General features: G+C 37.3%; 2 protein-coding genes and 1 long non-coding RNA gene across 7 annotated transcripts in view; all 3 read left to right on the top strand.

Annotated features, from left to right (window-relative positions):
• The window catches only part of LOC107656086 (uncharacterized), a 2,628-nt gene extending 1,440 nt beyond the window's left edge, over positions 1-1,188 (top strand). Inside the window, exon 2 of the long non-coding RNA XR_001630523.1 lies at positions 531-1,188. This is a non-coding gene — a long non-coding RNA (uncharacterized LOC107656086). The remainder of the gene's footprint in view (positions 1-530) is intronic.
• Positions 1,189-9,426: 8,238 nt separating this feature from the next.
• On the top strand, positions 9,427-18,134 carry LOC107656085 (mitotic interactor and substrate of PLK1-like). 4 transcript variants are annotated; one of them, XM_016443775.1, is made up of 6 exons: positions 9,427-9,464; positions 9,733-9,866; positions 13,348-15,712; positions 16,337-16,578; positions 17,229-17,267; positions 17,359-18,134. In XM_016443775.1, exons 2-6 carry the CDS (start codon positions 9,807-9,809, stop codon positions 17,443-17,445), a joined length of 2,793 nt encoding a protein of 930 aa, XP_016299261.1. In that variant the 5' UTR covers positions 9,427-9,464; positions 9,733-9,806; the 3' UTR covers positions 17,446-18,134. The 4 variants fall into 4 exon arrangements, with proteins under 4 accessions (XP_016299261.1, XP_016299262.1, XP_016299265.1 ...); XM_016443776.1 differs by having other exon boundaries at positions 9,464-9,548; XM_016443779.1 differs by lacking the exons at positions 9,427-9,464; positions 9,733-9,866 and adding an exon at positions 11,425-11,486.
• Positions 18,135-20,133: 1,999 nt separating this feature from the next.
• Positions 20,134-22,449, top strand: LOC107656084 (thymic stromal cotransporter homolog). 2 transcript variants are annotated; one of them, XM_016443774.1, is made up of 4 exons: positions 20,134-20,494; positions 21,847-21,930; positions 22,041-22,197; positions 22,294-22,449. In XM_016443774.1, exons 1-4 carry the CDS (start codon positions 20,218-20,220, stop codon positions 22,331-22,333), a joined length of 558 nt encoding a protein of 185 aa, XP_016299260.1. In that variant the 5' UTR covers positions 20,134-20,217; the 3' UTR covers positions 22,334-22,449. The 2 variants fall into 2 exon arrangements, with proteins under 2 accessions (XP_016299260.1, XP_016299259.1); XM_016443773.1 differs by lacking the exon at positions 22,294-22,449 and having other exon boundaries at positions 22,041-22,287.
• Positions 22,450-24,441: the final 1,992 nt, after the last annotated feature.

Genomic DNA, 24,441 nt, shown 5'->3' with positions numbered 1-24,441 from the left:
GTTTTCAGCATCATTACTCCAGTCTTCAGTGTCACATGATCCTCAGAAATCATTCTAATATGCTGCTCAATAAACTTTTCTTTTTATTATCAGTGTTAAAACTGCTGCTTGATATTTTTGTTTTTTTTGCATTGCAGCATTTCTAAGCAAATATATATATATATATATATATATATATATATATATATATATTGCATAATCAATATGATTTTTATTTGCTTTTTACAAACTTGGGGATGAGTTATAATAATTTTACAGTAAATGAAAGCATGTCACAGCTTATCCTCTCTATTGAACCAACATTCCTGCAAATGCACGTGTAACTTGTTTGAGGCTATTTGCTTTAAATTAAAAAAAAAACATTGGTCAATGAGTGTTTTCTTCTATCAGAGCATCCCTTCTCTTTTTCCCTTGCTATTTCTCAAACACACAGTAATACAGCACCGTTTTCCTTATTTCCTTATTTTCCTTATCTTTGTTCTCCCGTGAGTCCAGTAGATTGCGCTCTTTCATATTGAAATGTAGGACAGGTGAGCTCCGTAAGCTTTGATGTTTTGCTGTTAGGCTGTTCACTGGTCATTCTCAGTTAAACTGTTGCAGCAAAGAGCTTGCGCATGTGTTTTGTTCCTTTGTGTTTCTAACTAAAATATATATAATCCCCACTTGAAATGCTCTATTTGTTGGAAATAGAGGTCAAGAGTAGAGAGTCAGTTGTTCTCTCGGTTACTTTCAAACTGCTGCATGATGTAAACTTGCATCGGATCATTTGTAGCCTTCTCATCTTTCATCTGCATCGCTCATGTGCATTTGGCCTTGTTCTGACGTTCAGAGGTGTGTATGTATCGGGCTGGCTGTGTGTTTTTAATTGTATGCCAGTCCGCATTGCCATCAGCCCTCAGGAAGGGTCAGTGACAGCTCATTCCTAACAAGTGACATCAACAAACTGCTGCAGCCAATCCTATGCAAGAGCCCTCGTGCGTGAGCCCTCAAACTAGTGTCAGAATAAGCAAAGCTCTCTCACTTCCACAGCAATCATAACAGTTCCCGAGACAAGAATGGAAAGACAGGAAGGACAATATCCGCCCTTCCTTAGCTGTTCCAAGGAAGTGTGGCGAGGGCACAAGAAACCTTTAATAGGTCATTATGCCAAGTATTGAAGCTTTTTTCCTTTTTTTTTGTTTAGATATTTAAAAAAAATGTTAGCATTTCTATTAAAAGTTTAAAAAAAAAATGTTGGAATTGCCCTTAAAGTAGCTATGATGCCAAATGCTTCAGTAAAATCAAAAAGCATATTGTTTTTGTAGCCTGTGTGTTTGTGGAAGAGATGGGTGGTGGACTGGTGCTTATTTAAAGTTATTTTCATCTTTTCCATAACAGAAATAAATGTTAGCAACATTAAAGGTGCATTTTATAGTCTGGTTTCACAGTCAATGTCCAGTTTTATGTAAATTACACTGATACCATTGTGTTTCAGAGAGAAGTTTACACAATAATTAATTCCAATTAAAATTAATTAATTAAATAATTGATGGGAGCTTTCAGCTTTGAAACCTTTGAGAATCAGTAGTTGGGAGCGTGTGTATGAAACTGGCTTCATTACATCGAACATTTGCATCGAAACGTTCTAAATTCCGATCTGGTGAACACATTAACCAATTATAATGTAGGTTCATTTTTAATGAATTTTAAGAATCTTAATAAGCATGCATATATAATGAAAAGTAGAATGGTTATTAATTGTTTCTAATTAGACTGAATAGCCAAGTCCTGCCTAAAACAAGCATACAAAATTATAACAGGCACTACATATTATATGGTATTTAGTGATATGTAAATTACATTCAGTAAATGATACTTTATTAAAAACAATTGTAATTGGTTTGTAAAAGGTGTCTTTCTGCAGATTTGGGCTGTGATTACATTGCATTTACACTGCTTTGATCAGTAGGTGGCATGAGTGTGCTGTGTTTTGAGATTTTTGAAATCGAATAATTTTGCGAATCAATTCATTTAGTGTTTCAAAAAGCTTATTTACTCTAATCACTATATACAGGTACTGATTCTCCCATTGTCTGGAAAGGCACGATGCTTGTATAATTTTCGTTCTTTGCATCCCCAAACAACACTACGCTACTAGCGGCTGTGAAACACTGCAGCTCATGCCATTTCAACATGACAAAATACATTTTGGTGGGGACGATCCACACCATACATAACTGAAACACATTTTATAGAAATCTTTATCTGAGTTTTTACAAAAACACAATTTATTTCTCCATGTGTTCAACTTTTTTAAATTAGCACCGAACTACTAAATGCACCTTTACGTTACATTGGAGGGTTTTTAATGAATGTTAAACCTGTACCTTATAAATTACTTTCTTTATCAATTTAATTTATTGGCAAATTAATTACTAATTTTTAGGAGAATGAAATTATGTGGCATGGCTAGTTGGTAGAGGTGTGCTAGAATAATGTGTGTGCGTTTTGCGTCTATGTGGTCGTATTCATGATTTATTTCAGTTAATATGTAATGTTTTATCTCTCATATTTTTGTTATATTTCTGCCCGAATTGCTGGGATGAACTCTATGGAAATCAATGTGCGTTGTTCAGAAGCCCAGGAGTCAAATGAGGTCAACATGAATGCAAAAAAAAAAAAAAAACTTTCCGTTTATCATGTTCTATCATGTTTACACACGTTCACTTATCCATGTACACACTTTTTGGATGTAAAGCAGCATCAAATGAGGTTATAATTCAAGGTTCAAGAACCTGTTTGCTTTCCTCTCAATACTCATCTGGGCAACTTCCTTTAAAGTCTTTGCATCACTGTGAGTTTCATGGTTTGCCACTCACCTTACTGTCCGTCAGTACTAACATTCCAGTTCCGACGTGTTCCTCACCCCTGAATGCCTTGTTGTCTGGCCACAGGCCTGGCGTATCTCTTTTGTATAGTTGCATGCTTTTATAGGTACATAAATCACACATATCTACATATACATATCCAATTCCATGTTAGATAATGTCCCTGTGCTTGAACCCCTAACCCTTGATGACAAGCTGAGTTCAAAGTCATGACAGAACAGAGGACAATGTAGGGACATATAACCAGGTTCCTCTCTTATTGGTTCTCCTGATAATGAGTGTGTGTGCTCTTACTGCCACTGTTGTCTGTGCGTTGTGAAGGTCTGCTTTCTTATCAACCTGACAGAGCTGTATGAGTTGGAAGAAGACATTAAAATGTGACGTGCGTTACAGAAATCACTGCCTCTGTCTTGTTTTCTTTATACCAGTAAATGTGCTGCTTATGATCTACAGTATGCACAGATCTTTATGTAACAGTATTTCCTGCTATCTTCAACACCACAACAAAAGATTCATTTTTGTCACTGTGAGTTTGCAGTCTGTATTGAATGAGATGCAATAAAAATATCATGCTAGGTGAAAAAATGGCAAGAAATGGCGTTCTACTGAGTTGTCCTCCCAGGCTGCATGCAAAAACTAGTTTTATACTAAACCTGGCATTGTATACTGTAAATATTCTGACAAACTGCTTGTGAGGTTTCTCATTTGTAAATCACCTTGGATAAAAGCATCTGCTAAAAGATAAATGTAAAAACAACATACAGCACAACCAGTGCAGTCTGACTAACAAATGACTCTTATGAGCCAGATCTTTTAACTGAATTAGAAACGTACAGCACAACCAGTGTAGTCCGATTCACTAACAAATTACTCTTATGAGCCTGTTCTTTTAAGTGAATCAGAAATGTACAGCGCAACCAGTGTAGTACAATTCACCAACAAATGACTCGATCCTGTTTCTTTTACTGCATCAAAAATGTACAGCGTGATTCACGAACACTTTTGAGTTTGTTCTTTTTAGTGAATTGAAAACATGCAGCACAAGAAGTGTAGTTTGATTTCTGAAAAAAATTATCTTATCAGTCTATTCTTTTAATGATGTTTTATTAACAAGGTTCGGGAGGAGCGCGTCAGATACTTAGCCTAATTAACACAGGTGGAGCGCACTCAAGTTAATCAACACCATGATATAAATACAGCTGACTTACCTCTATCCATTGACGGTTTATCAGCATCCCTCCTCCGCCCCATCTCCTCACTTTGAGTTCATACTACACCTATACGGGGGGGTATTCTAGGTTCGGGCCATTCCCGAGCTTGGAGCCCTTCCCCGGACAGCACGCCAAATATGCATTACCATACTTCAGCTAATCATATGTAAGCGTGAACTCGTGAAATTAATATTTAAAAAAAAATCTCAGTTGCTAGTTTGAATCAATCTGACAAATCATCAAAGTGGTTACCAAATCAACATCTGACACAAACAAGTAGAGTACAAAGTAGAGAAGTAAGGTGGAAAAGTAAGGAAAGAATCTTCTTGATAAAAAAAACAAAACTGGTTGCGGGCCTAGTAGTGAGACCTGAGGAACACCACTGCTGCCTTTCAGAACTAATCTAAGAGCCACCGTGGTATTGTCACCGCCATTGTCAATGATTAAATGACCAGGCTTCAGAGCAACTATGAGGTGCATTATGGGATGGTAGAGGGGTATTCTCAGCTTTTGTCCCAAGGTTGCTGATTATAGCAGCATTCCTGACTGGTATCCCTGCCCTCAGCACACTCATCGACACACACACCTATACACGCATGCATGCACTGAATCTTTGACCATGGGCCGGGTCACCCCACACACATTTTGGGCATTTTTGCTTAAGGTGATACCTCTTGTTTTGACCATATTGGAGCCATATTGGAGGAGGAGCTTTACCAGAGCAACTGAGCTTAAAAACAAATCAAAGTTTTTTGGGTAGTGGATGAAGACTGACTGAATACTAGACTGACACCTGCAGCAGTACTGATGGGGTAGGCCGGCCCTGCTTTCACTGTATGTTTCAGCGCTATTAGACACAATGGTCTCGCTGGATCCATCGGCCTGCAAAAGATGAGGTAAAAGCAAACAAATTTTTATCACACATTACAAAAATATATATATGTTTTTTACTTTGCTTTTGCACTTAAAAGTATTTTTTACAATACAATATTTTGTAATATCTGACACATACTAGTGCATGGTGATTCTTGGTAGGTTATGGTACATAAAAATAATTTTTCTCTTCTGTTCACTCTCCAGGACTCATCAGGATAGAGTCGAGTAAACTGCATGCTAGTGTTTTCCTGTCAAACTCTAGTACTGCAGCAAACACCATGTTCAGGTACACTCCTCCGTGGCAGGTGCTGTGTAACAGCCTGGATCATTCTTTTAAGGTAGGGCTGTACAAAAACATATGTTTTTTGAAGAAATGGTTACAATTTTAGACTCTTAAAAATAAAGGTTCTTTATTGGCATTGATGGTTCCATGAAGAACCTTTAACATCCATGGAAACTTTCCATTCCACAAAAGGTTATTCGTAATGAAAAACGTTGTTTATATTACTTAAATGGTCTTCATAATAAGAAAAAAATGGTTCCTTGAAGAACTGATCACTGAAAGGTTATTTGGGGAACCAAAAATGGTTCTTCTGTTGCATCGCTACGAGAACCCCCATTTGGAACCTTTATTTTTAAGTGTAGGGCTTTAAAAATATATATTATTTTATTCTATTACAAATTGTCAAATTAGTCTCACTTAATCAGCTTTATAAAATAAGCTTTATAACATACAGTGGAACCAATAATTTAAATTCCGTATAAATAAAATAATGTGTACAGTGCAATACTAGTGGTCTTACTTTGTTATGATGCTTATATTCAGTAACTAATAAAATACTCACTATATTTAATGTACAAAGTCAAATATTTGTGCATTATATGTTTTTACTGAATACATTTTATTGTGGTTGGGGCAAAGAAACATTTACCTGAACTTTGGCTTCTTCTTCTGTAGTTGTGCAAAAAAATGAAGTAGATATTGTGTACACGTACCATCATTTTGTTTATTAGCTTAAGATAAAATAATTGGCCAACTCCTGCAGTACTGCTGTAGTGCAAGAAATTGTATAGTATTGTGTATTTTTGCGGCTATGAAGCCCCCTATAGTTATGTGAGTGGAATTCACTGTTGTTATTGTACCAGTGTCGTAATTACAGTGGATAGCTGTACACACGATTTGTCGCTGCCGTAAGGCAATCCGCCAATTTTGTGAAATGTTGTACCTGCTCGCCAAATTTACAAACACCCAGAACAGACTTTTGGAAAGAAACAAGCCATTCGCCCTATTAGATGTCAGTGAACCGTCAGAATGATTTCGAAACTTTAAAAATTATATTTAAAGGTAAAAAAGTTTACATACAGTTGCTTTAAAACCCCTAGTTTAGATTTGTATTATTAAATCTACTAAGCGTCTGTACAAAAAGTCCAATCATAGGCGCTTTTCTACCTGATCAGTTAAACAGTTACTAGTGATGATCTTAGAAAAAGAAATTTACTTGGACATAAACTCTGGAATGTAATATTAATAATAGTATGTCATGCTCTGTACTTTCACTCATCCCGAGGGAGTTTTCCTCATTGCACAGCTCAAATGACAGCTTCAGCTTTAATTTTAATTGCACTGTTGTTGTTATCCTCACTAGAGTCCATACAGATACATGTAAATATAGTTAACAAGAATGTTTATTCAGGCCCATTTAACATCTCTTATGTTAATTCTGCATACAGATGGTTGCGTAACAAGATTTTATATTAATATACCAGGTGTCCATTCTTCCTCAATACCCCATCCACAATCTATCAGTCTTCTGCACTCCTTCAGTCTGGGTGGTGGGTGTGTCTATGCATGCATATGTAATATTAGCTGAACTTTGTCAAGTCAGTGCAGTAAAGACAGAAGTGTCTTCTGATGCATGTGACACTACAGGCTCTCACACCGCTACTGATGTCTGAGGGTGAGTGTTGCTCACTTTTCTTTGGCTGAAAGGTTTTGTGAGAATAAATAGTTCAGCTTGTTATGTTAGAATAAAAATAATTCATATTATTTGCTCATTTGAAATTTGTGGGATCATTTGTATGTACTGTATAAGATGCCTAATTCAGAGGAGAATAAAGTGACATGTAACCTACTGATCAATTAAAACAGTAAAACTTTGTAACTTAATGTTCAGTTTTTTCTAAAGGACAAAAAGATTGTTCTCAGTATTATATAATATTACAATTCTTAAATGCATTGTATGGCAGGAATGTTTCCTCTTTCAGCCATTTTATTGTCACTGCAGGCTAAAGGTTGATCAGGTTGAATACGGTTATGTATCTTACGATAATTTTTTATGAAGCACTTTGATCTGTCTGGAAGAAAGTGAAAGAGTGAGATTTTACAAACTAGTTTCTTTTTAGTACAGTCCAAATTACACTGAGCATCTATCAAAACATAGCTGTTCTGTTATCAGCAGTTGTTTCAATATCATGAAAAATGCATTTGAATCTGGATATGAAGCTGTCATTCAGTGGGCATATATTTAAAAAGGTTTTATGGGGTAAAGACTCGCTGTAGCACGGTTCCCTGAATCTTTGTTTTGGTCATCATACTTCTGTAAAGCTACAGTATATTTTCTACACTTTTGGGAGACCCCTCAAACAGTCTGAGCCAATCAGCAAAGGCAGAGCAGTGGTTTCCAGGAAACTGGCCTGCTGTCATTTTATCAGCGGTTCACAGTTCACGATGTCACACACGGACACCGGTGACAGTGAGCAAAACTCCCTTACAACGTAAGCTTGTTCAAAGTGGTAGACACTCTTATCTATTGTTTTGATGCAGTACGCAGACCAGAGAATTTTTTCCCACAATGATAAATTATTCTTAAACAACGGTTTAGTACATATTTCTTCAATAACATGAGGTGAGTGCCAGTTTTTATTTTTAAATCTATATAATCACCATCTGAAGACCTTTAAATACTTCAAAGTTTTGTCATCAGAAATGTTATTCAACAGAAATGACATAAAAAAAATTCTAAAATATAAGCATAAAATATATTATTCTCTCGCTCTAATGTTTATTAAAAATGTAAAGCTTGAAAAATCACATAGTATTTAAAAATATCTTTTTAATAACCCATCAAGTGCAATTGTGTGCAATGTAATATGTAAATTCTTACTACTGAGATAGACAGGTGTTTTAGTACTAAGCATAAGATGGGTTCATGTATACTATCGAAAAAAAAAGCCACTGAAACATGATTTTCAGCTGAATAGTAGGCTAAACTGATGAAATTATGATGATTTACCACGATTTTACTATAGTAAGAAAATGTTTTGATGTTAATTCTAAACAATTTATCAAGGGAATGCATTCTATTACAATTATGCCAGTTATAGATTTTTTTAATTAATAAAGTTTCATTAAAGTTGCAATCATAGTTTCCAGTATTAACATAAGGAAATTAAACAAAACTGAACAAAATGGCAGTTAAAATAAGTTTACTCGGTTACAAGAAATATGGTAACATTTTTACAAATGACAGTTTTAAAAGTCAGGAGTGAAAGTACTGTCTTTTTCTAGTGTTATATTTTTAACACTGTCAACTCGGCTTATTAACAAGGTTCGGGAGGAGCGCGTCAGATACTTAGCCTAATTAACACAGGTGGAGCGCACTCAAGTTAATCAACACCATGATATAAATACAGCTGACTTACCTCTATCCATTGACGGTTTATCAGCATCCCTCCTCCGCCCCATCTCCTCACTTTGAGTTCATACTACACCTATACGGGGGGGTATTCTAGGTTCGGGCCATTCCCGAGCTCGGAGCCCTTCCCCGGACAGCACGCCAAATATGCATTACCATACTTCAGCTAATCATATGTAAGCGTGAACTCGTGAAATTAATATTTAAAAAAAAATCTCAGTTGCTAGTTTGAATCAATCTGACAAATCATCAAAGTGGTTACCAAATCAACATCTGACACAAACAAGTAGAGTACAAAGTAGAGAAGTAAGGTGGAAAAGTAAGGAAAGAATCTTCTTGATAAAAAAAACAAAACTGGTTGCGGGCCTAGTAGTGAGACCTGAGGAACACCACTGCTGCCTTTCAGAACTAATCTAAGAGCCACCGTGGTATTGTCACCGCCATTGTCAATGATTAAATGACCAGGCTTCAGAGCAACTATGAGGTGCATTATGGGATGGTAGAGGGGTATTCTCAGCTTTTGTCCTAAGGTTGCTGATTGTAGCAGCATTCCTGCCCTCAGCACAGTCATCAACACACAGACAGACACACACACACGCATGCATGCACTGAATCTTTGACCATGGGCCGGGTCACCCCACACACATTTTGGGCATTTTTGCTTAAGGTGATACCTCTTGTTTTGACCATATTGGAGCCATATTGGAGGAGGAGCTTTACCAGAGCAACTGAGCTTAAAAACAAATCAAAGTTTTTTGGGTAGTGGATGAAGACTGACTGAATACTAGACTGACACCTGCAGCAGTACTGATGGGGTAGGCCGGCCCTGCTTTCACTGTATGTTTCAGCGCTATTAGACACAATGGTCTCGCTGGATCCATCGGCCTGCAAAAGATGAGGTAAAAGCAAACAAATTTTTATCACACATTACAAAAATATATATATGTTTTTTACTTTGCTTTTGCACTTAAAAGTATTTTTTACAATACAATATTTTGTAATATCTGACACATACTAGTGCATGGTGATTCTTGGTAGGTTATGGTACATAAAAATAATTTTTCTCTTCTGTTCACTCTCCAGGACTCATCAGGATAGAGTCGAGTAAACTGCATGCTAGTGTTTTCCTGTCAAACTCTAGTACTGCAGCAAACACCATGTTCAGGTACACTCCTCCGTGGCAGGTGCTGTGTAACAGCCTGGATCATTCTTTTAAGGTAGGGCTGTACAAAAACATATGTTTTTTGAAGAAATGGTTACAATTTTAGACTCTTAAAAATAAAGGTTCTTTATTGGCATTGATGGTTCCATGAAGAACCTTTAACATCCATGGAAACTTTCCATTCCACAAAAGGTTATTCGTAATGAAAAACGTTGTTTATATTACTTAAATGGTCTTCATAATAAGAAAAAAATGGTTCCTTGAAGAACTGATCACTGAAAGGTTATTTGGGGAACCAAAAATGGTTCTTCTGTTGCATCGCTACGAGAACCCCCATTTGGAACCTTTATTTTTAAGTGTAGGGCTTTAAAAATATATATTATTTTATTCTATTACAAATTGTCAAATTAGTCTCACTTAATCAGCTTTATAAAATAAGCTTTATAACATACAGTGGAACCAATAATTTAAATTCCGTATAAATAAAATAATGTGTACAGTGCAATACTAGTGGTCTTACTTTGTTATGATGCTTATATTCAGTAACTAATAAAATACTCACTATATTTAATGTACAAAGTCAAATATTTGTGCATTATATGTTTTTACTGAATACATTTTATTGTGGTTGGGGCAAAGAAACATTTACCTGAACTTTGGCTTCTTCTTCTGTAGTTGTGCAAAAAAATGAAGTAGATATTGTGTACACGTACCATCATTTTGTTTATTAGCTTAAGATAAAATAATTGGCCAACTCCTGCAGTACTGCTGTAGTGCAAGAAATTGTATAGTATTGTGTATTTTTGCGGCTATGAAGCCCCCTATAGTTATGTGAGTGGAATTCACTGTTGTTATTGTACCAGTGTCGTAATTACAGTGGATAGCTGTACACACGATTTGTCGCTGCCGTAAGGCAATCCGCCAATTTTGTGAAATGTTGTACCTGCTCGCCAAATTTACAAACACCCAGAACAGACTTTTGGAAAGAAACAAGCCATTCGCCCTATTAGATGTCAGTGAACCGTCAGAATGATTTCGAAACTTTAAAAATTATATTTAAAGGTAAAAAAGTTTACATACAGTTGCTTTAAAACCCCTAGTTTAGATTTGTATTATTAAATCTACTAAGCGTCTGTACAAAAAGTCCAATCATAGGCGCTTTTCTACCTGATCAGTTAAACAGTTACTAGTGATGATCTTAGAAAAAGAAATTTACTTGGACATAAACTCTGGAATGTAATATTAATAATAGTATGTCATGCTCTGTACTTTCACTCATCCCGAGGGAGTTTTCCTCATTGCACAGCTCAAATGACAGCTTCAGCTTTAATTTTAATTGCACTGTTGTTGTTATCCTCACTAGAGTCCATACAGATACATGTAAATATAGTTAACAAGAATGTTTATTCAGGCCCATTTAACATCTCTTATGTTAATTCTGCATACAGATGGTTGCGTAACAAGATTTTATATTAATATACCAGGTGTCCATTCTTCCTCAATACCCCATCCACAATCTATCAGTCTTCTGCACTCCTTCAGTCTGGGTGGTGGGTGTGTCTATGCATGCATATGTAATATTAGCTGAACTTTGTCAAGTCAGTGCAGTAAAGACAGAAGTGTCTTCTGATGCATGTGACACTACAGGCTCTCACACCGCTACTGATGTCTGAGGGTGAGTGTTGCTCACTTTTCTTTGGCTGAAAGGTTTTGTGAGAATAAATAGTTCAGCTTGTTATGTTAGAATAAAAATAATTCATATTATTTGCTCATTTGAAATTTGTGGGATCATTTGTATGTACTGTATAAGATGCCTAATTCAGAGGAGAATAAAGTGACATGTAACCTACTGATCAATTAAAACAGTAAAACTTTGTAACTTAATGTTCAGTTTTTTCTAAAGGACAAAAAGATTGTTCTCAGTATTATATAATATTACAATTCTTAAATGCATTGTATGGCAGGAATGTTTCCTCTTTCAGCCATTTTATTGTCACTGCAGGCTAAAGGTTGATCAGGTTGAATACGGTTATGTATCTTACGATAATTTTTTATGAAGCACTTTGATCTGTCTGGAAGAAAGTGAAAGAGTGAGATTTTACAAACTAGTTTCTTTTTAGTACAGTCCAAATTACACTGAGCATCTATCAAAACATAGCTGTTCTGTTATCAGCAGTTGTTTCAATATCATGAAAAATGCATTTGAATCTGGATATGAAGCTGTCATTCAGTGGGCATATATTTAAAAAGGTTTTATGGGGTAAAGACTCGCTGTAGCACGGTTCCCTGAATCTTTGTTTTGGTCATCATACTTCTGTAAAGCTACAGTATATTTTCTACACTTTTGGGAGACCCCTCAAACAGTCTGAGCCAATCAGCAAAGGCAGAGCAGTGGTTTCCAGGAAACTGGCCTGCTGTCATTTTATCAGCGGTTCACAGTTCACGATGTCACACACGGACACCGGTGACAGTGAGCAAAACTCCCTTACAACGTAAGCTTGTTCAAAGTGGTAGACACTCTTATCTATTGTTTTGATGCAGTACGCAGACCAGAGAATTTTTTCCCACAATGATAAATTATTCTTAAACAACGGTTTAGTACATATTTCTTCAATAACATGAGGTGAGTGCCAGTTTTTATTTTTAAATCTATATAATCACCATCTGAAGACCTTTAAATACTTCAAAGTTTTGTCATCAGAAATGTTATTCAACAGAAATGACATAAAAAAAATTCTAAAATATAAGCATAAAATATATTATTCTCTCGCTCTAATGTTTATTAAAAATGTAAAGCTTGAAAAATCACATAGTATTTAAAAATATCTTTTTAATAACCCATCAAGTGCAATTGTGTGCAATGTAATATGTAAATTCTTACTACTGAGATAGACAGGTGTTTTAGTACTAAGCATAAGATGGGTTCATGTATACTATCGAAAAAAAAAGCCACTGAAACATGATTTTCAGCTGAATAGTAGGCTAAACTGATGAAATTATGATGATTTACCACGATTTTACTATAGTAAGAAAATGTTTTGATGTTAATTCTAAACAATTTATCAAGGGAATGCATTCTATTACAATTATGCCAGTTATAGATTTTTTTAATTAATAAAGTTTCATTAAAGTTGCAATCATAGTTTCCAGTATTAACATAAGGAAATTAAACAAAACTGAACAAAATGGCAGTTAAAATAAGTTTACTCGGTTACAAGAAATATGGTAACATTTTTACAAATGACAGTTTTAAAAGTCAGGAGTGAAAGTACTGTCTTTTTCTAGTGTTATATTTTTAACACTGTTTCGTTTTTGTTAATGTAACGTTAAATGTTTGATAAATGTTCTAAATGTACTTTTTACATGTTCTTCTCTCTTATTAGACACAACCCGTTAAACCTTGTACCTTGTAAACCATGTGTTACATATCTGGAAATACGTTTACTTACTCTCTACACACAGTGTGTTAATCATCTGATAGTCTGCACAGTCCAGAAGTAAATCTGTTGTCTTTCTTTTTTTTTGTTGTTACCCAGAGACAGGCATCAACTGTGGCGGTCAACCCATATGATGCATGCACTCACTCCTCAGTAGAGGAGCAGGCTGTGATCCATTCCCATTCTTCTCTTCAGAACCATCCACCACCCAGAGTTCCCATGATCAGCAACCCAAAGCGTTGGGTGATGAAGCCCTTCTCCCCTAAGCTAGAGCAGTCGGATTTGCGCTCCATATTGAGCCCTACAGGCCAACCACAGTCACTAGAGAACACGTGGAGTAGCAGTCAGGATGGTAACTCTTTCAGGTTCAGCTTTGAAAGCATAACAGTAACAGACATGCAGCCCACTGTGATAGTGTCCTCTGGGTATGGCAATAGTCCTCCAGATGTGGTGGTCCAGGCTAGGCAAGTGACTGTGTCTGAGGATGGAAGTGACAGTGAAGACTTTAGGCCCAGTACTCCAAGCAACCCCAGCAGCCCTGGAACTGCCAGCAGTACAGGCTCACATGTTGGATTCTATTCCTTTGTAGAGGACCCAGCAAGTCCAGAAGCAGAGATGAATGAGGTCTACATGGTTTCTCCACAAAGGCAGGCCAAACTGAATACCCTGAAGGAGAAGAGCACCTTTAAGCTACAGACGTACACAGAGGAAAAGATACCTGGAAGGCTTTTCGAAGAAACTAATGGAAATGACCGTTACCAAATCGAGGATGCCTCCACAGTGAACGAAGACGAGGAAAATTCAGACCGAATGGAGATCATCCGGAATCAGGCACCCAAGATAAGCCCTGCCCTTAAAGAGCAGTGGAGTGCCTTAGAAAATCTGGACCTCAGTAACATGCCGCAAAGGCTCCTGCATGGGTTTAGTCTAAGCTACAAACCAGTGAGCGAAAAGACTGAAGAAGCCAGGGTGGAGCCTGGCACCATAGACAATGAGCAAATTGACTTCAACGCAGCACGAAAGCAGTTTCTAATGATGGAACAATCAAAACAGAACCCCTTCCTACAGAGTCCCGAGCGGCTCCCTTATTCCCCCAAACTGCGGGGGAACAGCAGAACTCTATCCTCAACGGCCAGCATCTTCACTCTAAGACAACTAAGCAAAGAGAACAGCCCAGAGGAGAAGGAGATCCCACAAGCAACACAACAAGAAAAAGAAGTAAAGACTGAAACTGTGACTGAGGATTCAAAAAATGGAGGTGCCTTAGATGATGTTGACTCTGGTCTTGGTGACCGAAGTGGAGGATACGCCAGTGATGGTAGCATTTCGAACGATCCTTCCATTTCAGAGATGGAAAGCAGCTTGACGATGTCAAGTGCAGAGGAGACTCCCATTCAAAGGGAAATCAGAATTTCCCAACAACGGGAAGAGAGTCTACGTCGATCAAGGGGTATCTTGCACAAAGACAATTCAGAGATGGTGGAGATCAGGATAAAGCCAATTCTGTCCCTGTCATCTCCACAGGTGAAAGCTGCAAAACTCAAAGAACCCAACAGAGTAAGTTTCCTTATTCAGAGAGAGCGTGAGCTTGAGAAACAGCGACAGATCACAAGCAGTGTTTCAAGCCATGATACCCAAGAGAACCAAGTACAGGACAATAAGAAATCATTTGAGTCACAACCGGATGAAATTCCAGTCACATCTTTGGGGGCAAGTCTAAGAGAAAGTCCCACAACTGATTTAGAGCAAAGCACAGTCTCTGCAGATGACATGTTGATTAGAGAGAAACCTGCACTAGTAGAGGAAGGTCACCTTTTGGACTCAAAGGAAGTTCTTTCGCCTTGCTGTCCTCATCGACATCCTGATGAATCTATCCTTCAGAGAAACTCTGACAGCAGCACTTTTGGAAAACAAGTCCAAGTAAGTGCATGTCTTGAGGACCATTTTAAAGTAAGCATTCATAAAGAAAATGGCGTAGAGTGCCAAACCAATACCCTCAGAACAAAGAAAGAGTCATCCTGGATTGTGGAAAATGACAACAGCATGTCAGGAAGGAACAGATTTTACTCTCAAAATTATCTGTCCCCACTGGAACCTGCAAAAACTAGTCGGTACATGCCTACCTGGAAATCTCACCTCGAGTACACCGACTGGAGCCCCAAAATGCAGAATGCCCCAAACAGCATCCGTCAGGAAATCGAAGAAGACCTCAGACGAGAACAAGAGCTCCAAGAGCTGAGAGAGTCCAGTAGTCAGTCTTTCTCAGTACCCAACCCAGCATCCGTGAATCCAGTGCCAAGTTCCTCTGAACCCAGGTCTCCTCTAACCAGCGAGGAAACTGTATTTTCACCACAAACTCCACATGGGAACATGGCAGAAGTGGATTCGGTATTTTCAGAAAAGAAAACTAATTACAGTAATCCTTATTCTGGGAGTCTGGACACCTCTCGATCATCCATGACAGGTATAACTCTTCAGTCTCACTGCACTCAAACATGCTTAACATAACAAATGGGTAAGGAGGGATACTGCCTGTTGCTGGGAAACTGTCTTATTCTGTACAATGTTTGGGGCATTCTGCATTTCATAACTTTCTGCTTTATACAGTAGCTTACTGATTAAAGTGTTTAATGTTTATGGATGTCAGCAGCACCAAGGAATGAGAAGGAATTGCCAACGTAGTTTCTGAACTTTGGACATAGCATGACATTCTGCTCCACTGAAGAATGATTAATCATTTACTTTATGGATGTAAATGTGCATTTGAAGTTAAAGATTGCTTTTCACACAATCAAATGCCTACATGCTATGTCTTGTTTTCCAATATAATTTGTGCTGGTGGATTCACGACAGGCCAAGATCACAGATCACTTATCAGTTCAGAATCTGTATCCATAATGGAATTAAGACTACATTTCAACAGACATAGTATGTTAAGATGTATTTGTTTCAGAAATGCGCTTAGAAAATCATGATGATTTTTAAACACGGTAATTCATTGAAAACGTATGGGGAAACGAATGACTCGTGTAAGTAGGTGAATGAATAGTAAACGTAATCTCTTGTTTTTCTTTGTTTATCTCTCCAGATAAAAGTTCACAGTTGTCCTCACCACGACCCACTTTCAGACTTCCCTCTGTGTCAATTATGACACCCCAGCCATGGGGCAGCCCGAAACCCATGTCCCCAACTGTTTCCAGGACAACCCCCATCAAGCCCTTGAGCGCGCTTGCTGACCTGTCATCGCCTTCTTCCCAGAAAGGTCTGACTGAGACACTGCTAAAGGACTTTGAGGACAGACGGGTCAAACTGAAGCTGGAAGAAAGTGCAGTGAGTGAAGTTTCTTTCAGGAAATCGCAAACCTCTCAAGTAAACAGCCCTTAAAAAAGATAGTTCACCCAAAAAATTAAAGCTGTGTAATCGCCTTCATCTACATGTCATTTCAAATCGCAAATCCATGGAAGATAGAAAGTCATACACGTTTAGAAAGTTTGAAAAAGATTGAAAAGATTGAAAAGTTTAAGAAGTTTAAAAAGTTTTAAGTTTGATGGTTTTCAGTCTGAAATAGTTTGAAGTTTAAAGTACTTTTAAAAGCTTAAAGTTTGAATGTTTTGAAGGCAATACAGTCTCTCAGAGATAGATAGATAGATAGATAGATAGATGCAGCTGCTAGAATACCCATGTGGTTGCTAAGGTGTTGCTATCCGGTTGCTAGGGTACTTGGGCTGGTTGCTAGAGCGGTTGCTAGGGTACCCGGGGTGGTTGCTAGGGTGCTGCTATGCGGTTGCTAGGGTACCCAGGGCGGTTGCTAGGGTACCCGGGGTGGTTGCTAAGGTGTTGCTATGCGGTTGCTAGGGTACCCGGGATGGTTGTTAAGGTGTTAAGTAAAGAATAGAATTTTTAGGTTGACTAATGTCACAATGCAAAGCAAGAGCTGTATAGACAGATTTTTTTCACTTTATAACTTTTTCTTTCCTCAGTATGCTGGGATCCAACCTATTGATGCCATAAACAATGAGGTGAGCTGAGGTTTTCGATGTTTAGTGCCCTCTGCTGGATTTTGGAACAGATCCAGTTTGATCATGTTGTGTAACTCTGGTTTCTCGGTAGGTTGTAGTGGCCACCCGTGTAATAAGGCATAAAAACCAACGAGCCCTGCAGTGGGAGGCAGGCATGTACACCAACCAGGAGAGCTAATGAATCAGCACCGACATAACAGGATACACCAGAAATCATCTTCAGATGAGAATGACTAGTTTTAATTCCACATTACACTTACCAAGCACACTTCTCGTGTTACCTCACCATATAAAATCAATGAACATGAAACATGGACATTGCTTCCATCTCACTCAGTTTAGCTGGCTGTTCTGAATCGACTGGCGTGGTGGAAATAGGTGTAGGTGTGGAGAACATCTTACCTGCTTGCATGGGGTGATTTGTAAGCTCTAGCAAACTGGATCATGAAAACTTTCTTAATCTATTTCTCCGCCCAGCACTAACATTTAACTACCATCCTTAATACTTATAAAATATACACATTTATACAAATCTGTCATCTGAAAATACAACATCAGACTGTGTTCCAGATTATTAATGTCACTAACCTTCAAATCCTCAGCACTTAAATGGATAGACCAGCTTGCTTTTTATACAAGGAATAAAACCAAAAAAGCAAAGTAGAATCACAGAGCTGGGTTCCTACATAGAGAGGAGGGACCGTGAGATCTGGACCTGGACATGAACTCATTAATACACAAGCCTGTTGATCTAACAAAGTGGTCTTTATTTTGAAATAATGTTGAATCTTGCTTTCCACTGAAAAAATATAAAATATCAATAGAAGATTCTTTTTGTATTGAATATTGAAGATTCATAAAGTTGCACTGGAGATTTTTGCTGTATTGTAAATGCAATATGATAATTGTTTTTTATTACAGATTAGACGTTGTAATTAATTTAGTTTCAATAATAGTCTGGTATGTCAAAATTAACTTAATATCAAAAGATAACATTGATGTATTCTGTGTTGTTAACACATAATAATAATAATAATATATGCAATATATATATATATATATATATATATATATATAATAAAGGCTTGATTTTTAGTAGACATGTTTAATGTAAGTATATATTACAATTTTTCAATAGAAGATTTTAAGGTTTAGCCCTGAACAGTGATTCCTTGCCACTGGTACTGCAGAAAGAAATTCAAACATAATGTAAAAGGGTAAAAAAGAGTACTAGTCAAATACCTTTAACGTAAACCTTCATAAGCAGCAAAAACAACATGCAATATCAGTCTTGTCGTGTTTTCTAACTTCTTGCATGTTAAAGTTCCAGCAATATTCTAATCTCACTAATTAAGAAAACTTGCTGAACAATCTTCCTTCGCGTGGTTTCCCTTTAATGAAAACCCATGTGCAATATTTCAGAAAAATTAATTTATTAAGCTAAAGTGTTCTTTTTTTTGTTTGTTTTTTTGAATGTATGGCCCTCTAGAGGATAAACTCCATTAATACATGATTTTCTAAATGCATGCAATGCCGTTTGCTTAATTGTTTGTTCATTTCATGCCAGTGTCATTAAAAATGTCTACATAACAACAGTGCAGATTAAATAAAGCCACGGATGCTTGACAAGACTCAAAATCCTCCTCTGAACCCATTTCTATTAGTACCACACTTTGTTTTATGCTCTCAGAGGTGAAATTAAGGGAATCTTATGGTATGAGAGATAATATGCTGATTTGCTGCTCAAGAAACATTTCTTATTTTTATCTGTTATTAAAACGTTTCAGAGTAGGTATGGTTTTAAAAAAAATCAAGGACACATTCAAGTGATAAAAAGTGATGGAAAAGATTTCTATTTCAAATAAAGGCTGTTATTTTGAGATTTTTATTCATCAAAGAATCCTGAAAAAAAAATGTATCATGGATTTCATAAAAATATTAAGCAGCAAAAACTGTTTTCCATTATAAATAATTGGAAATAAACCTGGAGTAATGGCTGATGAAAATTGAGCTTTGCGACACAGGAATAAACTTTATTTGAAAATCTATTCAACTAGAAAACAGTTCTTTTGAATTGAAATAATATTTTACAATATTGTAGTTTTTACAGTATTTTTGATCAAAGAAATGCAGCCTTGGTGAGCATAAGAGACTTCTTTCAAAACATTAAAAAAATCTTAATTATTCCAAATACACACACATTCAGTATCAATACTGCTTTTTTTTGTATTAAAGGTTAAAAATTACAGCTTCAAGCTCCCAGTCTGCCAATCAAATGGGGGCCATTCTGACTTTAGTGGAGCCAGTGGTTGTCATCAATAAACTGGGGACATCCTTCTTTGACATGGCCCTCACACAGACCGTGTACAACCAGTCACTGAAGGCAACAGCAGGAAACAGCGATCGGGCACAGGCGTTATCCTCACGCTTTATTCTTATTCAGAGTGTGTTGTCCTCTGTGGCGGCCATGTTGTCCATTATACCACTGAGCCGCATGGCAGACCGTCATGGACCTAAAGTCTTCCTGGTGGCCTCTCAAATGGGTTCGGTTTTGGGCATGTTTACGCTTGTCATATTTATGTACTGTGAAGTTCCTCTGGAGTTTCTGTACTTGGGTTCTTTGCTGCATGGTTTGAGCGGAGGCGGGCCGATGTTCTGGGCTGGGGTGGCGGCTTTGGCGTCTCTGAGCTCGGAGCAGGGCAAACGCACTCTTAAACTCAACATTGTGGACTTCTGTTTTGGGGTCGCAGGGGTCGTGGGAGGTCTCCTGTCTGGATATCTGTACCAGATGGGACCATCAGTTCTCCTCCTGACAGCAATTCTAGTCAGCGTTGTGGCATTACTGTACTCTGTGTTTGCCCTCACTGACTCGAGACGTTCCCTATCCGAGAGTGAGCCATTGCTGGCTGAATACGAAAATGGGAAAACGATGGATTGAGTCTCTATAGGCATGCTGATGTCAGCCATGATGTTGTTCATACTAGGCATGGTTGGGGCAGAAAATGTGCTCCAGCTGTATTTGCTGAAGCCCCCCCTGAGCTGGGACTCAATTTGGGCCGGATATGGCAGAGCCGCCACCAGCGCCATGTACCTGAGTAGTTTCATAGGGGTCCTGGGTCTGTTCAAAGTGTTGGGAGACACAGCCCTCACTCTACTGGGTATTGTGTCCAACTGTACTGAGATGGCAATCATGGCATTCACTGTAGAAAGCTGGGTCTACTTCCTGGGTGAGTTTGTTTTAAGGTAATTAAGTGATTTATCGTGGAATGATGCACATAAAGTCCCCACCTGACAGATATCACCGAAATAGGTCTCCAGTAATAGCCATAGAGCAGTGGTTCTCAACCAGTGACTATTATTCTCAGGGTTGCCAGGTCTGCATAACAAAACCAGCCAAATTGGTACTCAAAAATAGCCCAATCACATTCTATCAAAATAGCTCCAAAATCGCATTCCAGAGGCTCAAAACCTCCTTGCACGGATTTTGTTTCAAGCCACGGACTAAAAAAAAAGAACCTGCTGCAACAGTATTAAAGTAGCCCAATTCAGTGGGAAAACCGCGGACTTGGCAACACTGATTATTATTGCACTTTCACAAGAGCACAAATCAACTCGCATGATTTGTTCACAGATTTAGTTGCTGCAAACAGCGTAAACAACCGTGTGAAAGAAAATAGACTAGCTGCATTACACTTTTATTTGAGCAAAATATCTCAGAGATCGCTGAACTCCAACTTGAATGTTTGCCGGGTGTTTTCACCTCATCAATGTAAAAACAGTCTGTGCGCAGGGTTGCCAGGTTTTAAAAAACGTTTTCACTATTAAATTGATTCCATAGTTGAGTTTCCATAATTGATTTTGCTTTTTTCCCTGTTTTTTTTTACTGTGAAGCTGCTTTGACACAATCTGTATTGTATAAAGCACTAATAGAAGTAAAGATGACTTGACTTGAAAGGGAGCCAGGGCTCATTAGGGGGCCTCAAGATGACATAAAAATGATTTAAAACAAGAAAAAACAAGCATTAAAATAAGCTGAACTGCTAAAAAATAATGATATTTCTTATTTTATTTCACCCCCTCAACAAATGTTTTTTTTTGCTTTGAAAAAAAAAGAAAAGAAACTGTGTTCCCTCTATTTAAAAAAATTCTGGATGTGAGGTAACCAAATTAAAAATGTGATTTCTAGACCTGGAAATGTCGTGTAAATTAATAAAATCTCCATGTGCATTTTTATACTGAACATTTTAGTTATGACATGCCCTCAGGCCATACAATGTGTAGATGAGTAGTTTATTCCTTCATGGGAACAGATTTGGAGAAATTCTGCATTATATCACTTCCTCTGCAGTGAATGGGTGCCATCAGAATTAGAGTCCAAACAGTTGATAAAAACATCACAATAATCCACAAGTATCCACGACTCCGGTCCATCAATTAACATCTTGTGAAGCTAGAAGTTTGCAATCAAACAAATTCATAATTAAGGCAACTTTAAACAGTTACTTCTGGGTAAAATAGAGTTCTCTATCCGTAATATTGCTTTCTCCAGTGAAAGGTTGAGATGTGTTGTTTTAAACAGCAAGAGGGATCATGATGTTTGCCTGCGTTCCCATGCCAACACTGCGAGCCATGCTGTCCAAGAATCTGCATCCTCAGCAATATGGTAAAGTTACAACTCCATAGAAACAAAAACTTCAAATGTGCTTCATCTAAGTATAAGCTTTAGTTGAGGTCATACTGCACATGAAAGTCCTCTGCTGTGTTTCTTGGCAGGGCGAGTCTCTGGGCTGCTCCAGCTGGTTCTAGCTGTGACTGATGTCTTATCCAATGTCTTTTTCACCTCCATTTACCCACTAACTCTCGGCTGGTTCAGTGGCTTCTGCTTCCTCCTCTCCTGTGCTATTAGTTACATCAGTGCTGTCCCGATCATGTATGTAAATCTGTCGTTAAAAGACAACAGCAAAAGTTCTTTTGGTGGTTTCTTCTCAGATCATGCAGAGTAACAGTTGTTCATTTTGTTTTCCAGCTATCGAAGTGGCAGAGACTTGAGACTTGGATCCATTTGAGATGTTGAACACTTACATGAAAATGTGTCTGATCTTATTTTGATTCAGTACTACGAAGCCCCTAATGTGATGACAAAATAGGATAAAAAATTATATTTCAACGCTTTTGTGTTTGCTTTGCTCGCAAAACTTTTGCATTGCCTGAGAATATTTGCATTCACTCTCTCTCTTTGTGTTCTCTCACAAAAGTATTGCAATTCCTGAGAAAATTTGTCTTTGTTCACAAAACTTCTGCATTCTCTCCCAAAAACATTGCATTCCCTGATAAACTTTGCATTTGCTCACAAAATCTTTCTGTTCTCTCGCAAAAGTACCGCATTCCCAGAGAAACTCTGTGTTTGCGCACAAAACGTTTGCATTTTCTCGACAACGTTTCGCATTACCCAAGAAACTTTGCATTTGCTCACAAGACCTTTCCGTACTCTCACAAAAATATTGGATGCTCACACAAAATTTCAAAGCTTTTGCATTTGCTTGCAAAACTTTTTTTCTCCCACCTTATGTTATTTCCATAACTAGTTTTGCATTTGCGCACAAAAATTTTGCAAGCGAATAGAAAACTTTTGCAACTGAATCAGGAACTTTAGCAAAAGAACGCAAAGATTTTGCAAGCAAAAAGCACAGTTTCTCAGGGTAATGTAAAAGCATGGAGATTTTTTTCTCTCCCATGACTAATGTCCCTGTAAGGGCTCTGTACATTTCTCTCAGATATAATCACATAACATCATATCTAATGTCTGATTTCCACTAATGTATCAAATAAAATGTGATTGCAATAAGTGCAATATATGATATAATGTCAAAGAATTGGATAACTAAAATAAGTATGCTACAAAAGTCTGTCCAGCTTTCTTGCAGGACACATAGTTTGGTAAGATAAGTATTGTGAAAATAGTTTGGGTCTTACTATGAAATACTATTAGCATTTTAGGACTGACACATGAAGTGTCTGTCATGTAAAATGTTTTTTATGTTGGAGAGCAGCATTGCATATGGTTTTCTATTGTTACAGTAAATATGTCTTCCTTGTATGTGTTATTCTCAATAAACCTCCTTTAAAAAAAGACTGGTTATTTGTTCAATCATTCTATTCTCAAGTGGGCTAGTTTTTGTAGCTGCATGTGCAAAGGGTTCTGCATTTCACTTTTTAAAGCTTTTCTTCAGTTTGGTTCAGAGTAGAGATTTCGTTTTTTTTTTTTTGAGGATTCATCAGTTTTTATAAATATCTTCCACAGATCCAGACAGCAACAGATCAGAACAACATAACAGAATATTTCGAAAAACACATGCATGTTGTGTTTTACCATCAGGATGTTTTATGTGTAATGTCCAACAGCTGCCACATGGTGTCATCTAATCGTCAGTGCACGACCTACTATGGCAAGCGTATCAGTGTAAAAACAAAATTGGTTTAAATAATATTTTAGATAATTACAATTGTATTTCAGTGTGTCGCAAACATAATTTGACTAGTCAGAACGATAATGTAATACATATGCAATTCTAATTTAATCAAACAATCCAATCAATTCCTAATGGACAAAACAAAGTCCCGTCAAATACATTTTTTTTTTCTTTTGAGAAGTTGTTTCACTCAGATATTTCACAACAGGGGGAAAAAGAACATCACAATTTCCATTTCATGATGACTTTAAATGAGATTTGATTATGAAGAATTCAAATTCTTGTCTACTAGTCAAATATTAGAAATATCTCAAATTATATGTTTCACTCAATTAGAGACACAAAGTACAAATTATAGTTGACTTTAGTTACAATTTCTAGTTGTCAAAACTATATCCGAAAATATTATTTATAGCTTAAATATATTATGACTAGTCAAGGAGTCAAAATTGCAGAACAGACATTTGGAATTTTGACTAGTCAAAACTAAATCAAGGCTATTAAAGCCAGAGGCATTAAATGCTAACACGGCTTGCCATATGCCTACTGCCTACGTATTTCCGCTAAATTCTCGGTGTCTACACGAGCTTCCGGTTCAGTATTCACCGATAGGAAACTGTGTTAGTAGTTAACTCTTTCTGACATATTTCGATTAACTATTGATCACAATCAAATTGATATATTATTACATTATACCTAACTAC

Source organism: Sinocyclocheilus anshuiensis, unplaced genomic scaffold, assembly GCF_001515605.1.
Source record: "Sinocyclocheilus anshuiensis isolate Anshui unplaced genomic scaffold, SAMN03320099.WGS_v1.1 scaffold51, whole genome shotgun sequence".
NCBI lineage: Eukaryota > Metazoa > Chordata > Actinopteri > Cypriniformes > Cyprinidae > Sinocyclocheilus > Sinocyclocheilus anshuiensis.
Note: the sequence above shows the minus strand (reverse complement) of the source record. Positions and strands in the feature narration are given on the sequence as shown.

Excerpts from the sequence above, each read along its gene's own strand:
- LOC107656084 (XM_016443773.1), top strand. The coding sequence starts at position 20,218 with ATGCTGATGTCAGCCATGATGTTGTTCATACTAGGCATGGTTGGGGCA. Across the intron at positions 20,495-21,846 it reads AAGCTGGGTCTACTTCCTGG|CAAGAGGGATCATGATGTTT; the intron begins GTGAGTTTGTTT and ends TGTTTTAAACAG. Across the intron at positions 21,931-22,040 it reads TCTGCATCCTCAGCAATATG|GGCGAGTCTCTGGGCTGCTC; the intron begins GTAAAGTTACAA and ends GTTTCTTGGCAG.
- LOC107656085 (XM_016443775.1), top strand. The coding sequence starts at position 9,807 with ATGTTCAGGTACACTCCTCCGTGGCAGGTGCTGTGTAACAGCCTGGAT. Across the intron at positions 9,867-13,347 it reads GCCTGGATCATTCTTTTAAG|AGACAGGCATCAACTGTGGC; the intron begins GTAGGGCTGTAC and ends GTTGTTACCCAG. Across the intron at positions 17,268-17,358 it reads TTGATGCCATAAACAATGAG|GTTGTAGTGGCCACCCGTGT; the intron begins GTGAGCTGAGGT and ends GTTTCTCGGTAG.